The 19,884-nt window shown below is 42.5% G+C and overlaps 1 protein-coding gene across 1 annotated transcript in view; it reads right to left on the reverse strand.

Annotated features, from left to right (window-relative positions):
- Positions 1 to 19,884, reverse strand: part of LOC110499813 (calcium and integrin-binding family member 2) — a 46,044-nt gene that overhangs the window by 2,710 nt on the left and 23,450 nt on the right. Inside the window, exons 4-5 of the mRNA XM_036964333.2 lie at positions 12,418 to 12,565; positions 10,397 to 10,592 (exon numbers count right to left, since the gene is read on the reverse strand). Of these exons, the coding sequence (XP_036820228.1) occupies positions 10,397 to 10,592; positions 12,418 to 12,565 (344 nt within the window). The remainder of the gene's footprint in view (positions 1 to 10,396; positions 10,593 to 12,417; positions 12,566 to 19,884) is intronic.

Raw genomic sequence — 19,884 nt, forward strand, 5'->3', positions numbered from 1 at the left:
TTCCTAATATTTAGCACATTGCTTCTCTTTACATAGGAGTATAGCCTACCTGGCTGGCATGAAAATGAACCACGGAAAAAGCATCCTCCAGTCTCTATTCGCTATAGATGTGATGTGTCCCCCCCCCTTACCCGCTCCCATACAGGTGCATGATAATGGTCCATTCTAAATCAAAACTAATGTCACATCAATATATTATTTAGTATATGTAAAGACAAGATTCAATCAAGAATAGTCTGACGGGTGACAATATTAGCCTATCACTTGTGAATGATGCCCAGCATAAGAAACTGTGTCTTTTTTTTCTCTCAACTTTTTATAATCCTGTATCACACCTCATGTAGCCAATAGGCCTGTATGTTTTAATAAGGTTAGTATCACACCTCATGTAGCCAATAGGCCTGTATGTTTTAATAAGGTCTGTATCACACCTCATGTAGCCTAGTCCATAGGCCTATATGTTTTAATAAGGTTAGTATCACACCTCATGTAGCCTAGTCCATAGGCCTATATGTTTTAATAAGGTTAGTATCACACCTCATGTAGCCTAGTCCATAGGCCTATATGTTTTAATAAGGTTAGTATCACACCTCATGTAGCCTAGTCCATAGGCCTATATGTTTTAATAAGGTTGGTATCACACCTCATGTAGCCTAGCCAATAGGCCTGTATGTTTTAATAAGGTTGGTATCACACCTCATGTAGCCAATAGGCCTGTATGTTTTAATAAGGTCTGTATCACACCTCATCTAGCCAATAGGCCTGTATGTTTTAATAAGGTCTGTATCACACCTCATCTAGCAAATAGGCCTGTATGTTTTAATAAGGTCTGTATCACACCTCATCTAGCCAATAGGCCTGTATGTTTCAATAAGGTTGGTATCACACCTCATGTAGCCTAGCCAATAGGCCTATATGTTTTAATAAGGTTTGTATCACAACTAATGTGGACAAATAACTTCTTAAAATGAAGCACATTAATCCACTTTACAAGGGGTGTAGAGCCTAACTGGCAGATATAAACAGCGTTTTAGTTTCAAGTTTGGGGAAGCTCATTTATACCATAAAAATGCACCTTTATAATAAATCATTACATGCATAATCGCATTTGCGGTCATTTTTGTAAATGGTGTTTTCTTGCTAATGAAATATTTGTGCTTATATCCTACTGCCGTGTAACAGAATCAGAATCCTTTAGGTAACATTTATAAATAAGATGTTTTATTCATTTTCATAAGTATGCTTATGTGGGAAAAGTTACTTTTCCCATTGGGGAGAGGTTAGGCTTGTCTTCTTATGGGAATGTCCCCTCTGAGGTTGCCCTTATCTTGATTTAGTATATGACCTAGGAGGCTCACTGTCTCCGAGAGCTTGTCCAGGAGGGATTGTATTTGGGATGGGAGTATCTAAAATTACAATTGATATATGCCATTGGATGAGGTAATGTTTTGGTTCTAAGTGGTACCAAGAACAAGATAGGAACTTAGTTTAGGAGACCAAACTGAATGATAATTTATAGCCAATGCTGTCTGGCTATGTGTGTCTTTGCTATAAAGGATCTCAGTTGCCATTATGTAAGCACTCTCAGAGAATTCATTTATGGACACTGAATTGATCTGAGAGTCACAGGGCTATGGTGAAGCTCATATAATTAAAGATGGGACTTTATGATAACTCTGACTTTTGTGTGGTTTGCTCTCTCATGATTTGGTAATACAGGAAATTTCCACGACACGTATGCGCATTGCTGCGCTTATAATGTGAAAAAATATCCTAATAGTTTATCAACATTTTAAGCTAAACATTAAATTCTGTTGTGTCAGCCACACTGCCCAAAATGTTTTTGTGTTGATGCTAGTAGTTGTATTAATTTGGGATCTATCGCATCCCACAACTGACCCAGACTATGTTTTGAATATTTATTTCTCACACAGAATAGGTCAACTTTTCCACTACGGGGATAGTAGATTGACATAGGCTAGGGCTTCTGCTGTTCGTTAGGCCTACTCATCTTGTTGGCTGACGAAAAGTAAATGTGGACAGTTCTTCCAATATCTTCAATATGCACCTCGGGATTGGATAAGGACAAGCGGAGTTGCGTCCCCGATGTGTCTGTCTTCACTTGTAGCCTGTGAGAATGACCCGATCAAATGATAGAGAGCCATGTGAACGAGAGGTGCTTCGGAGCACACAGCACTCAGGGAGAAGGGCACAACGGCCACTGGCCACAAAAGGCATGGATTTAGGGTGCATTACGGGCACACAAAGGGGATCCTGCCGAGAAATTCGAGGCATTATCCAGTGCTTGTCAAATTGTGAATGAGAGACTGATGAAGTGTGTTCACAGCCTGCAGCAAAAAAACAAAACAAAGCAGAGCTTTCAGGCAACTTTTTTCAAATCATCATTAGAGTCGCATCATGCAGCATTACAATGTATTAAACATCTAAACATGTCAGCCCGACGTTTATAGAACAACTAAAGTTACATTAATAACTCTAAATGAAGAATATAGGAGGACCTATTTCTTCGTTAACCAACACAGAATATCCGCATGTGCAATACTCAAATCGTTTGGAGAAAATATCCTTTCTATTTTATTCAACTTTGTTCAATTGTATTCTTCATACTATAAAATAATGCCACGGAATCCTAAGCAAATCTTGTCTGCTAAATGAGGTAGTGTAGCCCACAGCCATTTGGCATAGCCAGATCAGGACCTAACATAAGGACAACTCAGAGTATGCTATTCTCTTCTTCTGAAATAAACTACATTTTCTTCATATCATGTTTCTTTAGACCTGTCTAAAATAAATAATGGATTTCTTGTGAAGGTGTAGGCTATATTACATGGATTTATTGTGAAGGTGTAGGCTATATTACATGGATTTATTGTGACGGTGTAGGCTATATTACATGGATTTCTTGTGAAGGTGTAGGCTATATTACATGGATTTATTAGACTTTTTAAAAGGTAGATGTTCCTAAGGTCTGCATTAGTGGCTTGTAGGCTGTGTGTGGAAGCCAGGAGATGCTACATGTATTGATGTTAATTAACAGTCAATTACTGTGAGACCGACAGTTGTTTGCTTGACAATCACCGGCTGACGACATTTCGTGACCGCCACAGCCCTAATGACAGCTCACTTGGAGTTTTGCCAAAAGGCACCTAAAGGACTCTCAGACCATGAGAAACAAGATTCTCTGTTCTGATGAAACCAAGCTTGAACTCTTTGGCCTGAATGCCAAGCTTCACGTCTGGAGGAAACCGGGCACCATCCCTACGGAGAAGCATGGTGGTGGCAGCATCATGCTGTGGGGATGTATTTCAGCGGCAGGGACTGGGAGACTAGTCAGGATTGAGGGAAAGATGAATGGAGCAAAGTACAGAGAGAGATCCATTGATGAAAACCTGCTCCTGAGCGCTCAGGACCTCAGACTGGAGCGAAGGTTCACCTTCCAACAGGACAACGACCCTAAGCACACAGCCAATACAATGCAGGAGTGGCTTAGGGACATGTCTCTGAATGTCCATGAGTGGCCGAGACGCAATCTCTGGAAAGACCTAAAAATAGCTGTGCAGCGACGCTCCCCATCCAACCTGACAGACTTTAAGAGGATCTGCAGAGAAGAATGGGAGAAACTCCCCAAATACAGGTGTGCCAAACTTGTACGTCATACCCAATGAGACTCGAGGCTGTAGTCAATGCCAAAGGTGCTTCGTCAAAGAACTGAGTAAAAGGTCTGAATACTTATGTAAATGTGATATTTCATTTTGTTTTGTGTTTTGTGCATTATGGGGTATTGTGATGTCATTATGGGGTATTGTGATGTCATTCTGGGGTATTGTGATGTCATTCTGGGGTATTGTGATGTCATTATGGGGTATTGTGATGTCATTATGGGGTATTGTGATGTCATTATGGGGTATTGTAATGTCATTATGGATTATTGTGATGTCATTATGGGGTATTGTGATGTCATTATGGGGTATTGTGTGTAGATTGATGAGGATTTTTTAAATTTATTTAATCAATTTTAGAAGACTGTAACGTAACAAAATGTGGAAAAAGTCAAGGGGTCTGAATACTTTCTGAATGCACTGTACCCGGCTGACTGGATACATCTAGCATGACTAATAACCTTATCAACAATAGATACAGTATATCTGCTGACTGGATACATCTAGCATGACTAATAACCTTATCAACAATAGATACAGTATATCTGCTGACTGGATACATCTAACATGACTAATAACCTTATCAACAATAGATACAGTATATCTGCTGACTGGATACATCTAGCATGACTAATAACCTTATCAACAATAGATACAGTATATCTGCTGACTGGATACATCTAGCATGACTAATAACCTTATCAACAATATATACAGTATATCTGCTGACTGGATACCTCTGGAGGGGACTGAGGAGAAACCTTGAGAGAGTTATGTTGCCATGAATCCATCTATCTTGAATTAACCCTTCCATCTTCAACCAGATCTCCTTTTAGAAACGTCTGACAGATTTATTCCTGACATTATTTCACAACTCCTCTCCACTCCTCTCCTCTCCTCTCCTTTCCTCTCCTCTCCTCCCCCCCCCCCCTCCCCTCCCCTCCCCTCTCCTCTCCTGTTCATATGTATTGTGTGCCAGTCTGGCTGACTGTCAGTTGCAGCTGAGATTATACAACATTTTCTGTGTGAGTGAGAAATGGCGTCTTTCTTGAGGAGAGAATCAAAGAACAGAACAGAACAAGTCCGCATCCCAAATGGCACCCTATTCCATTCATAGTGCTTGAGCCATGATAAAAAAGTAGTGCACTATATAGGGCATAGGGTGCCATTTGGGAGGAAGACCCCAGCCAGAGCTGTAACACTCCCATTAACCTACAACAGTACTCTGCTGCTATTAGAGCTACTTAAAGTGACATAGAGCCACTGTACTGACGTTCTACAAGGCCTGGCCAGTGAACTAGTACCAATGTCACATTGGACCGCGGCTCGGATGACAGGACGATACTGTACCGATTACTTTTTATCCTGCCAAAGCTGGAAATGGACAATCTTTTGCACAAAGTAATATTAATGTAGAGAGGGGGCCCTGCAAGGTCATCGAGACAGTGTATACATCTAATGGGCTGGGGAGATGGCCATGAATCCATTACATCTAATGGGCTGGGGAGATGGCCATGAATCCATTACATCTAATGGTCTGGGGAGATGGCCATGAATCCATTACAACTAATGGTCTGGGGAGATGGCCATGAATCCATTACAACTAATGGTCTGGGGAGATGGCTATGAATCCATTACATCTAATGGGCTGGGGAGATGGCCATGAATCCATTACATCTAACGGGCTGTGGAGACGGCCATGAATCCATTACAACTAATGGACTGGGGAGATGGCCATGAATCCATTACATCTAATGGTCTGGGGAGATGGCCATGAATCCATTATATCTAACGGGCTGTGGAGATGGCCATGAATCCATTATATCTAACGGGCTGTGGAGATGGCCATGAATCCATTACATCTAATGGGCTGGGGAGATGGCTGTGAATCCATTACAACTAATGGTCTGGGGAGATGGCCATGAATCCATTACATCTAATGGGCTGGGGAGATGGCCATGAATCCATTACATCTAACGGGCTGGGGAGATGGCCATGAATCCATTACATCTAATGGGCTGGGGAGATGGCCATGAATCCATTATATCTAATGGTCTGGGGAGATGGCCATGAATCCATTACATCTAATGGTCTGGGGAGATGGCCATGAATCCATTACATCTAATGGGCTGGGGAGATGGCCATGAATCCATTACATCTAACGGGCTGGGGAGATGGCCATGAATCCATTACATCTAATGGTCTGGGGAGATGGCCATGAATCCATTACATCTAATGGTCTGGGGAGATGGCCATGACTCCATTATATCTAATGGACTGGGGAGATGGCCATGAATCCATTATATCTACCGGGCTGGGGAGATGGCCATGAATCCATTACATCTAACGGGCTGGGGAGTTGGCCATGAATCCATTATATCTAACGGGCTGTGGAGATGGCCATGGATCCATTACATCTAATGGGCTGGGGAGATGGCTGTGAATCCATTACAACTAATGGTCTGGGGAGATGGCCATGAATCCATTACATCTAATGGGCTGGGGAGATGGCCATGAATCCATTACATCTAACGGGCTGGGGAGATGGCCATGAATCCATTACATCTAATGGGCTGGGGAGATGGCCATGAATCCATTATATCTAATGGTCTGGGGAGATGGCCATGAATCCATTACATCTAATGGTCTGGGGAGATGGCCATGAATCCATTACATCTAATGGGCTGGGGAGATGGCCATGAATCCATTACATCTAACGGGCTGGGGAGATGGCCATGAATCCATTACATCTAATGGTCTGGGGAGATGGCCATGAATCCATTACATCTAATGGTCTGGGGAGATGGCCATGACTCCATTATATCTAATGGACTGGGGAGATGGCCATGAATCCATTATATCTACCGGGCTGGGGAGATGGCCATGAATCCATTACATCTAACGGGCTGGGGAGTTGGCCATGAATCCATTACAGCTAACGGGCTGGGGAGATGGCCATGAATCCATTACAGCTACCGGGCTGGGGAGTTGGCCATGAATCCATTATATCTAACGGGCTGGGGAGATGGCCATGAATCCATTACAGCTAACGGGCTGGGGAGTTGGCCATGAATCCATTACAGCTACCGGGCTGGGGAGACAGCCATGAATCCATTATATCTAATGGTCTGGGGAGATGGCCATGAATCCATTACATCTAATGGGCTGGGGAGACGGCCATGAATCCATTACATCTAATGGACTGGGGAGATGGCCATGAATCCATTACATCTAATGGACTGGGGAGATGGCCATGAATCCATTACAGCTAACGGGCTGGGGAGATGGCCATGAATCCATTATATCTAATGGTCTGGGGAGATGGCCATGAATCCATTATATCTAATGAGCTGGGGAGATGGCCATGAATCCATTATATCTAATGAGCTGGGGAGATGGCCATGAATCCATTACATCCAGCAGGATCCAGGGGTCTGTACGGGGAAGAGGTTACCAACAGATCCACAGCCTCCGCCATTCTAACAGGGCATCAGGCCAGTCAGAGTATTCCACACCTCAGTAGTGAATCGAAAGATACTGACAGGTTGTTGAAAACCGACAAGTTAACGCTGCAATGACATGGTTCTAATACAAGTCTATTAGAAGGGCAGGTCTGGGACAGATTGTGGCTGGAGGAAAGTCCATCTGCATAGGAGCATCGACTATGGTAGCCCAGGTATTGGCAAAATATCTGATCTGATTGGTCAAAAGACCAATTAGTGGCAAAAGGATCAGAATTGTGCTACCTGTTTAAACCAGCCTCACTCAAATGTGTGTAATGTGTATGTTTTATGTTTATCCCTCTACTGTGAGCCAAAGCGCCAAATACACATTTCCATTCCTGTGTAAACAATGGACAAGTCTATCAGCTAGCATGCTAGTATACACCCATATACTCCCAGTCATTACGCTAATGCTAGTTAGCATAGGCTCCCTCTTAACTTCCTCCATACTGGACCTCCATACTCCATACTTCACCTGACTCTGGGGAATTAGATAAAGGGCCTCATTGCCGAAATCCCCACGTATCCCTTTGACATGTAAATGACTATAACCTCTCTGGGGTAGGGGGCAGTGTTTTCACATCCGGATGAGAAGCGTGGCCAAAGTAAACTGCCTGTTACTCAGGCCCAGAAGCTAGGATATGCATGTAATTGGTAGATCTGGATAGAAAACACTCTACAGTTTCTAAAACTGTTAAGATAATGTCTGTAAGTATAACAGAACTGATTTAGCAGGCGAAACCCCGAGGTCAAACCATCCAGGGGAATTTTTTTTTTGAGGTCATAGGATTTTCCAATTGTTTTCTTTGGGACTTTTTTATTAGGAACCTGGTTGCAGTTCCTATGGCTACCACTAGATGTCAACAGTCTTTAGAAATTGTTCGATGTTATTCTTTTGAGAAATGAAGAAGTGGTGCAATTCATTGTAAGTGTTACTCTACTGTTTTGATGCGCGTGAACAGGAGTGCGCTTCTTGTTGTTTTTATCCGGTATTAGAAACAGTTTATTCCGTCTTAAAATTTGATCGATTATTTACATTTTAGGGTACCTGAGGTTGGATTAGGAACGTTGTTTGAAATGTTTGGACCAAGTTTACAGGTAACTTATTAGATACTTTGTAGTCATGTTGGGGGAGTTGAAACCGGTGTATTTCTGAATCAAACGAGCCAAATAAATGGACATTTTGGGGATATAGTGAAGGAATTTATCAAACAAAAGGACCATTTGTGATGTTTCTGGGACATTTTGGAGTGCCAACAGAAGAAGATCTTCAAAGGTAAGGCATTAATTATATCGCTATTTCTGACTTTTGTGGTGCACCTGCCTGGTTGAAATATGATTGTCATGTGTCGATATGCTGGGCGCTGTCCTCAGATAAACGCATGGTGTGCTTTCGCCGTAAAGCCTTTTTGAAATCGGACACAGAGGCTGGATTAACAAGAAGTTAAGCTTTATTTTGATGTAAAACACATATATTTTGAAGAATGTTAAATATTTGAATTTAGTATTTTTTGACGCTTGCGTCCCACCTACCCTAGAGAGGATAACAACATCGCATGGTTTGCTTTCGCCGTAAAGCCTTTATGAAATCGGACACGGCGGGCTGGATTAACAAGAAGTGAAGTATTTTTTAGTATTTTTTGACGCTAGCGTCCCACCTACCCTAGAGAGGATAACAACATCCACATTCACTCGCCAGGCACCTGTTACAGGAGGAGAGAGACATGTTGTTGTTTATCTCTATTTATGTCTTACAGGGCCATCGAGTTTTATCTGTCACTGTCTCTGGTCACAGGCAGCAGCGTCCTGCCACAAGCCCTGACCTGGTTGCCACGACAACACGCTCCACCAATAAACCACGGAAACCAGGAAGAGTTCAAGCCAATCTACAGCCGCCGCCCCCGTGTGATTGGCAGATTTACGGGCCATATCATTGGCCAGCTAAATCAAGCTCTCTGGAATGGGAGAGGTTTTTACTAGCCAGTTCTTTCCGCCTGGTTTGGGCTCTCAAATGAAAACGATTTACAATACTGTTGATAGATTGATTGGTCCGCAGTAAAAAGGCTCTGATCAAGCACTATTGGTTCTCTCTCTCTGTGTTTAATCTCGGTCTGAAAGCAGCATCATGCAGAGCAGCAGAAGTTATCTTTGTCTGAAAGCAGCATTATATAGGGCAGCAGAAGTTATCCTTGTCTGAAAGCAGCATCATGCAGAGCAGCAGAAGTTATCTCTGTCTGAAAGCAGCATTACATAGGGCAGCAGAAGTTATCTTTGTCTGAAAGCAGTATTATATAGGGCAGCAGAAGTAATCTCCACCTCCATGTCATTATACACTAGCCTGACACACCAGACATTATACACTAGCCTGACTCACCAGACATTATAGCCTGACTCACCAGACATTATACACTAGCCTGACTCACCAGACATTATAGCCTGACACACCAGACATTATACACTAGCCTGACACACCAGACATTATACACTAGCCTGACACACCAGACATTATACACTAGCCTGACACACCAGACATTATACACTACTAGCCTGACACACCAGACATTATACACTAGCCTGACACACCAGACATTATGCACTAGCCTGACACACCAGACATTATACACTAGCCTGACTCACCAGACATTATAGCCTGACACACCAGACATTATACACTAGCCTGACACACCAGACATTATACACTAGCCTGACACACCAGACATAATACACTAGCCTGACACACCAGACATTATACACTAGCCTGACTCACCAGACATTATACACTAGCCTGACACACCAGACATTATACACTAGCCTGACACACCAGACATTATGCACTAGCCTGACACACCAGACATTATACACTAGCCTGACACACCAGACATTATACACTAGCCTGACACACCAGACATAATACACTAGCCTGACTCACCAGACATTATACACTAGCCTGACTCACCAGACATTATAGCCTGACACACCAGACATTATACACTAGCCTGACACACCAGACATTATACACTAGCCTGACTCACCAGACATTATAGCCTGACACACCAGACATTATACACTAGCCTGACACACCAGACATTATACACTAGCCTGACACACCAGACATTATACACTAGCCTGACACACCAGACATTATACACTAGCCTGACACACCAGACATAATACACTAGCCTGACTCACCAGACCACCTCCATGACATCTTACCTTAGAAAGTCTGGAGCTTTAGAGATCATGTTCTCGAAGTCCGAGAAGGAGAGCTTGCTGTCCCCGTCGAGGTCAGCCTCCTCCATGGCCTTGCTACAGACCAGATTGACCTCTTCAGGGGTCAGCTCTCCTTTGGTCAGCCGGTTCAACGTCTTCTCCAGATCCTCCTTACACAGGAAGTTATCCACGTTAAAATCTGACACGCAGGAAAGAGGAAGAGAGATTCAAAATGAGATGAAGAGATTTGATTTGATTTGATTTAAAATGGGAGAAATTAAGAAATTCAAAACTTGTTTGAATGGCGCAGGACGGAACGGGTCGGATGCAGTTTACTGATGGCCTATGTTCCGCAAGAAATTCAAAAAGTCTAACTAAATAAGTTACTAAATAACTAAATAAGTAACTCAGTAAGCAAGATAAAACAGAGTAAGTATGAGTCAGAGTCCTAGTGGTCATCAGACAGACAGACCTAAAGACAGACAGACAGATAAACACATTCTCATCAGTGACTCCATAGGAGACATACTAGTCTACACAGTACTAACCAGTACTAACCATAGGAGACATACTAGTCTACTCAGTACTAACCAGTACTAACCATAGGAGACATACTGGTCTACTCAGTACTAACCAGTACTAACCATAGGATACATACTAGTCTACTCAGTACTAACCAGTACTAACCATAGGAGACATACTAGTCTACTCAGTACTAACCAGTACTAGCCATAGGAGACATACTAGTCTACTCAGTACTAACCAGTACTAGCCATAGGAGACATACTAGTCTACTCAGTACTAACCAGTACTAACCATAGGAGACATACTAGTCTACTCAGTACTAACCAGTACTAACCATAGGAGACATAATAGTCTACTCAGTACTAACCAGTACTAACCAGTACTAACCATAAGAGACATACTAGTCTACTCAGTACTAACCAGTACTAACCATAGGAGACATACTAGTCTACTCAGTACTAACCAGTACTAGCCATAGGAGACATACTAGTCTACTCAGTACTAACCAGTACTAACCATAGGAGACATACTAGTCTACTCAGTACTAACCAGTACTAACCAGTACTAACCATAAGAGACATACTAGTCTACTCAGTACTAACCAGTACTAACCATAGGAGACATACTAGTCTACTCAGTACTAATCAGTAATAACCAGTACTTACCATAGGAGACATACTAGTCTACTCAGTACTAACCAGTACTAACCAGTATTAACCATATGAGACATACTAGTCTACTCAGTACTAACCATAGGAGACATACTAGTCTACTCAGTACTAACCAGTACTAACCATAGGAGACATACTAGTCTACTCAGTACTAATCAGTAATAACCAGTACTTACCATAGGAGACATACTAGTCTACTCAGTACTAACCAGTACTAACCAGTATTAACCATAGGAGACATACTAGTCTACTCAGTACTAACCAGTACTAACCAGTATTAACCATATGAGACATACTAGTCTACTCAGTACTAACCAGTACTAACCAGTACTAGCCATAGGAGACATACTAGTCTACTCAGTACTAACCAGTACTAGCCATAGGAGACATACTAGTCTACTCAGTACTAACCAGTATTAACCATAGGAGACATACTAGTCTACTCAGTACTAACCAGTACTAACCATAGGAGACATACTAGTCTACACAGCACTAACCAGTACTAACCATAGGAGACATACTAGTCTACTCAGTACTAATCAGTAATAACCAGTACTTACCATAGGAGACATACTAGTCTACTCAGTACTAACCAGTACTAACCAGTATTAACCATATGAGACATACTAGTCTACTCAGTACTAACCATAGGAGACATACTAGTCTACTCAGTACTAACCAGTACTAACCATAGGAGACATACTAGTCTACTCAGTACTAACCAGTACTAACCATAGGAGACATACTAGTCTACACAGCACTAACCAGTACTAACCATAGGAGACATACTAGTCTACTCAGTACTAACCAGTACTAACCAGTACTAACCATAGATTTTAAAAGCATATATGGTCTTCAGTTCTCGTGGAGCCGTTTCGCAGAGAGCAGAGAACATGTCTACAAAGTCATTGAAGCTCAAGTTGCCTTGTCCGTCCTCAGAGAAGACTTCCACGATGCGGTTTCTGAACGGGTTCTCCTGTAAGAAGGAGCAGAGGGACAGGAACAATCAGTACTGTATACAGGGCATTTTGGGTATTGTAGTAGATCAAGAGTGAGTCAGTTCTGTATACAGGGCATTATGGGTATTGTAGCAGATCATGAGTGAGTCAGTACCTTATACAGGGCATTATGGGTATTGTAGTACATCATGAGTGAGTCAGTACTGTATACAGGGCATTATGGGTATTGAAGTAGATCATGAGTGAGTCAGTACTGTATACAGGGCATTATGGGTATTGTAGCAGATCGTGAGTTAGTCAGTACTGTATACAGGGCATTATGGGTATTGTAGTAGATCATGAGTGAATCAGTACTGTATACAGGGCATTATGGGAGTTGTAGTAGATCATGAGTGAGTCAGTACTGTATACAGGGCATTATGGGTGTTGTAGTAGATCATGAGTGAGTCAGTAGTGTATACAGGGCATTATGGGAGTTGTAGTAGATCATGAGTGAGTCAGTACTGTATACAGGGCATTATGGGTATTGTAGTACATCATGAGTGAGTCAGTACTGTATACAGGGCATTATGGGTATTGAAGTAGATCATAAGTGAGTCAGTACTGTATACAGGGCATTATGGGTATTGTAGTAGATCATGAGTGAGTCAGTACTGTATACAGGGCATTATGGGTGTTGTAGTAGATCATGAGTGAGTCAGTAGTGTATACAGGGCATTATGGGAGTTGTAGTAGATCATGAGTGAGTCAGTACTGTATACAGGGCATTATGGGTATTGTAGTACATCATGAGTGAGTCAGTACCTTATACAGGGCATTATGGGTATTGTAGTACATCATGAGTGAGTCAGTACTGTATACAGGGCATTATGGGTATTGAAGTAGATCATGAGTGAGTCAGTACCTTATACAGGGAATTATGGGTATTGTAGTACATCATGCTACAGGTACTACTAAGAGGAATATGTAGTCTCAACCATGACGGTGATGTAAATAGATGCAGAGTAAAGTGCTGCGTCCCTTTCTACTGTGTCTTATGTGGAACATAATAAACATCTCTCTATCCACCGGATCTGTACCAAACTCACTAAAACTGGAAGTAATGAAGCCTCTCTTGAAAAAAACTATTGGCCTATATCGAATCGCCCATTCCTCTCAAAAAAAATTGAAAAAGCTGTTGCACAGCAACTCACTCCCGTCCTGAAGACAAACGATGTATACGAAACGCTTCAGTCTGGTTTTTGACCCCATCATAGCACTGAGACTGCACTTGTGAAGGTGGTAAATTACCTTTTAATGGCGTCAGACCGAGACTCTGCATCTGTCCTCGTGCTCCTAGACCTTAGTGCTGCTTTTGATACCATCGATCACTACATACTTTTGGAGAGATTGGAAACCCAAATTGGTCTACACAGACTGGCCTGGTTTAGAGTTCTGGCCCGGTTTAGAGTTCTGGCCTGGTTTAGATCTTATCTGTTGGAAAGATATCAGTTTGTCTCTGTGGATGGTTTGTCCTCTGACAAATCAACTGTACATTTCGGTGTTCCTCAAGGCTCCGTTTTAGGACCACTATTGTTTTCACTATATATTTTACCTCTTGGGGATGTCATTTGGAAACATAATGTTAACTTTCACTGCTATGCGGATGACACATAGCTGTACATTTCAATGAAACATGGTGAAGCCCCAAAATTGCTCTCCCTGGAAGCCTGTGTTTCAGACATAAGGAAGTGGGTGGCTGCAAATGTTCTATTTTTAAACTCGGACAAAACAGAGATGCTTGTTCTAGGTCCCAAGAAACAAAAAGATCTTCTGATGGATCTGACAATTAATCTTAATGGATGTACAGTCGTCTCAAATAAAACTGTGAAGGACCTCGGCGCTACTCTGGACCTTGATCTCTCTTTTGACGAACATATCAAGACTGTTTCAAGGACAGCTTTTTTCCATCTACGTAACATTGCAAAAATCAGAAACTTTCGGTCCAAAAATGATGCAGAAAAATGTATCCATGCTTTTGTCACTTCCAGGTTAGACTACTGCAATGCTCTGCTTTCCGGCTACCCGGATAAAGCACTAAATAAACTTCAGTTACTTACTTGATTAGAACCCAAAAATTTGATCATATTACTCCAGTGCTAGCCTCTCGACACTGGCTTCCTGTTAAGGCAAGGGCTGCTTTCAAGGTTTTACTGCTAACCTACAAAGCATTACATGGGCTTGCTCTTACCTATCTTTCCGATTTGGTCCTGCCGTACATACCTACACGTACGCTACGGTCACAAGACGCAGGCCTTCTTACTGTCCCTAGAATTTCTAAGCAAACAGCTGGAGGCAGGGCTTTCTCTAATAGATCTCCATTTTTATGGAATGGTCTGCCTATCCACGTGAGAGACGCAAACTCGGTCTCAACCTTTAAGTCTTTATTGAAGACTCATCTCTTCAGTAGGTCCAATGATTGAGTGTAGTCTGGCCCAGGAGTGTGAAGGTGAATGGAAAGGCACTGGAGCAACGAACCGCCCTTGCTGTCTCTGCCTGGTCGGTTCCCCTCTCTCCACTGGCATACTCTGCCTCTAAACATATTACAGAGTCACTTGCTTACTGGTGCTCTTCAATGCTGTCCCTAGGAGTGGTGCGTCACTTGAGTGGGTTGAGTCACTGACGTGATCTTCCTGTCCGGGTTGGAGCCCCCCCTTTAGGTTGTGCCGTGGTTGAGATCTTTGTGGGCTATACTCGGCCTTGTCTCAGGATGGTAAGTTGGTGGTTGAAGATATCCCTCTAGTGGTGTGGGGGTTGTGCTTTGGTCCTGTTCGGGGGTATCGTCGGATGGGGCCACGGTGTCTCCCGACCCCTCCTATCTCAGCCTCCAGTATTTATGCTGCAGTAGTTTATGTGTCGGGGGGCTAGGGTCAGTCTGTATATCTGGAGTATTTCTCCTGTCTTATCCGGAGTCCAGTGTGAATTTAAGTATGCTCTCTCTAATTCTCTCTCTCTTTCTCTCTTTTTCTCTCTTTCTCTCTTTCATCCTCTCTCTTGGAGGAAGTGAGCCCTAGGACCATGCCTCAGGACTACCTAGCCTGATGACTCCTTGCTGTCCCCAGTCCACCTGGCCGTGCTGCTGCTCCAGTTTCAACTGTTCTGCCTGCAGCTGTGGAACCCTGACCTGTTCACCGGACATGCTACCTATCCGAGACCTGCTGTTTTCTAGAGACAGCAGGAGCGGCAGAGATACTCTCAATGATTGGCAATGAAAAGCCAAATGACATTTACTCCTGAGGTGCTGACATGTTGCACCCTCGACAGCCACTGTGATTATTATTATTTGACCCTGCTAGTCATCTATGAACATTTGAACATCTTGGCCATGTTCGGTTATAATCTCCACCCGGCACAGCCAGGAGAGGACTGGCCACCCCTCATGGCCTGGTTCCTCTCTAGGTTTCTTCCTAGGTTCCTGCCTTTCTAGGGAGTTTCTCCTAGCCACTGTGCTTCTACACCTGCATTGCTTGCTGTTTGGGGTTTTAGGCTGGGTTTCTGTACAGCACTTTGAGATATCAGCTGATGTACGAAGGGCTATATAAATACATTTGATTGATTGATCTACTTGATTGTCCCACTATAACAGATCTCCACGAGGTCAGTAGGTGACACAACAGCCCCAGACATCACACACGGCAGATGCCAAGTTTGGTAACAGAATGACGGCACCAACAGCACACACCGTCATTCTGTTACCAAACTTTGCATCTGCACTGTTCAAGTAAAGTGTTTTATTTGTAATATTTTCTGTGGAAGTTGTTAAAAGTCGTCCTTGTGCATAAAGTTGTATGGTTTGTTTAACGTTGCAATCATTGTTTTTGAGTTTGACATACATCATTCTGTTACTGTGTAATTACATTGAGTCTCAGCATCATTCTGTTACCGTGGAATTACATTGAGTCTCAGCATCATTCTGTTACCGTGGGATTACATTGAGTCTCAGCATCATTCTGTGACCGTGGAATTACATTGAGTCTCAGCATCATTCTGTTACCGTGGAATTACATTGAGTCTCAGCATCATTCTCTTACCGTGGAATTACATTGAGTCTCAGCATCATTCTGTTACCGTGGGATTACATTGAGTCTCAGCATCATTCTGTTACCGTGGAATTACATTGAGTCTCAGCATCATTCTGTTACCGTGGAATTACATTGAGTCTCAGCATCATTCTGTTACTGTGTAATTACATTGAGTCTCAGCATCATTCTGTTACCGTGGAATTACATTGAGTCTCAGCACCATTCTGTTACCGTGGAATTACATTGAGTCTCAGCACCATTCTGTTACTGTGTAATTACATTGAGTCTCAGCATCATTCTGTTACCGTGGGATTACATTGAGTCTCAGCCTCATTCTGTTACCGTGGAATTACATTGAGTCTCAGCACCATTCTGTTACCGTGGGATTACATTGAGTCTCAGCACCATTCTGTTACCGTGGAATTACATTGAGTCTCAGCACCATTCTGTTACCGTGGAATTACATTGAGTCTCAGCACCATTCTGTTACTGTGGAATTACATTGAGTCTCAGCATCATTCTGTTACCGTGGAATTACATTGAGTCTCAGCACCATTCTGTTACCGTGGAATTACATTGAGTCTCAGCATCATTCTGTTACCGTGGAATTACATTGAGTCTCAGCACCATTCTGTTACCGTGGAATTACATTGAGTCTCAGCACCATTCTGTTACTGTGGAATTACATTGAGTCTCAGCATCATTCTGTTACCGTGGAATTACATTGGGTCTCAGCCTCATTCTGTTACCGTGGAATTACATTGAGTCTCAGCATCATTCTGTTACCGTGTAATTGCCCTCAATCATCTTAAAAGCATTTTTAACCCCAAAAGCACCAACTGGCGTCATTTTACAACCCAAATTGGTAAATTACAAATCTCCCAAAATAAGCATATATTTTTTAACTGCTCAAAGATCTATAGTCAAAATTGATGTTTCAAAATAGACATTTGTGTTTCCGTTGAGATTCTGATCGATTTCACCCATCGCCAAATGTTAACAACATTAGTCTGCTATTAATTCAAAGCGTTGTGTTTCTGTGATACTCAGAGGCTGAGACATTAGCGACATACCGTTACGACCTAAGATGGCCACCGGTATGGGCGCCGGGGACCAATCAGACCTTGACCTCTTACTTTGGAGCTAACTCAGTTCCAATTAAGTTTGATTTGGTGAAGAGACATTGACTAGAGATGACATTACATTTGAATAACGTGTTCTTTTTGAGTTATAGGTGCTGCCACGCCCACAAGGGGACACATCTGGATTGGTGCTGTTGGTTCTGTTGTAAGAGGAATGAACAAGGGGACACATCTGGAGTGGTGTTGTTGGGTCTGTGGTAAGTGGAATGAACAAGGGGACACATCTGGAGTGACTCCATATCAATATATTTTCATGATACATACATCTACCTCTGTACCACATGTGGCGCTTTTATCACAAAGTGCACTATTGAATCTCCATGTTCAGTTTCACTGCACCGCTAGTATACAAGAGAGAGTTAATGTTTCTTCCCTCCATATTAACACAGAAATCATGGTAAATGCTGTTTTTTTGTTGTTGTCACTAACTAGTTGCTTGACAAAGTCCTTTCAGAAAGATTAAAAAAAAAACATTGATCCCTGTTGGCGGCTTTGAGGGTTAACGTTACCTAACGTGCATGAGCACACACACGCACGCACGCACGCACGCACGCACGCACGCACGCACGCACACACACACACACACACACACACACACACACACACACACACACTACTCTATGTACCATTCATTTGCCAGAGCAGGGTACAGTACACAGCTGTGTCTCTGGGTCCGGTTATAAATCATCCCACAGCATCCTGTAGGCTAGGCTAAGCTAGGCTAATTAATGCATATATCTGTGCAGGTGAGGCGTTGATTCGTGACCTTTGGACGTCCATTTTGGCTCAGCCTGTTATACATTTTGGCTCTTCCTGTTGTCCATGTTGGCTCTGCTTGTTGTCAGAGGACCATAATTCACCGCTGAACGGGCCCCAGGAGCTTTACAGCCCTGTTACTGCCAGTGGTGTAAAGTACTTAAGTAAAAATACTTTAAAGTAGTACTTAAGTACTACTTTTTTGGGTGTATCTGTACTTCACTTTTTATATATTTTTTTGACAACTTTTACTTTTACTTCACTACATTCCTAAAGAAAATGATGTACTTTTTACTCCAGACATTTTCCCCTGACACTCAAAAGTCCTCGTTACATTTTGAATGGTCAGCAGGACTGATCTGGTGGAACTCACTAAATACATGCTTCGTTTGTAAATGATGTCTGAGTGTTGGAGCGTAACCCTGGCTATTTTAAATTTTTATTTTTTAAAGAAAGAAAATGCTGCCATCTGGTTTGCTTAATATAAGGAATTTGAAAAATATTTATAGTTTTGCTTTTGATACTTAAGTTTATTTTAGCAATTACATTTACTTTTGATACTTAAGTATATTTAAAAACTAATACTTTTAGACTTTTACTCAAGTAGTATTTTACTGGGTGACTTTCACTTTCACTTGAGTCATTTTCTATTAAGGTATCTTTACTTCTACTCCAGTATGACAAATGGGTACTTATTCCACCACTGTTTACTGGTACCATGACTGTGTTCAACTCCCAAATGGTACCCTGTACCCTACATAGTGTACTACTCCCCCATAGAGCTCTGGTCCACAGTAGTGCACTATTTAGGGTATAGGGTGCCATTTTGGATGTAATTCATGTCTCTAGCAGGAATGTGTTACAGATACTCCCTCTACACCCGTCCCCTCTCCAAGGGGAACATGTTACAGATGTTCTGGTACCACTAGAGGATTCTGGAAAGTCATCATGTGAATGATTCACAGAGAATGGACCGGTGTTGTTGGGTCTGTTGTAAGTGGAATGAACTGGTGTTGTTGGGTCTGTTGTAAGTGGAATGGACTGGTGTTGTTGGGTCTGTTGTAAGTGGAATGAACTGGTGTTGTTGGGTTTGTTGTAAGTGGAATGGACTGGTGTTGTTGGGTCTGTTGTAAGTGGAATGGACTGGTGTTGTTGGGTCTGTTGTAAGTGGAATGAACTGGTGTTGTTGGGTCTGTTGTAAGTGGAATGAACTGGTGTTGTTGGGTCTGTTGTAAGTGGAATGGACTGGTGTTGTTGGGTCTGTTGTAAGTGGAATGGACTGGTATTGTTGGGTTTGTTGTAAGTGGAATGGTCTGGTGTTGTTGGGTCTGTTGTAAGTGGAATGGACTGGTGTTGTTGGGTCTGTTGTAAGTGGAA

This window comes from Oncorhynchus mykiss, chromosome 26 (assembly GCF_057628025.1).
Source record: "Oncorhynchus mykiss isolate SJ-2025 chromosome 26, ASM5762802v1, whole genome shotgun sequence".
Taxonomy (NCBI): Eukaryota; Metazoa; Chordata; class Actinopteri; order Salmoniformes; family Salmonidae; genus Oncorhynchus; species Oncorhynchus mykiss.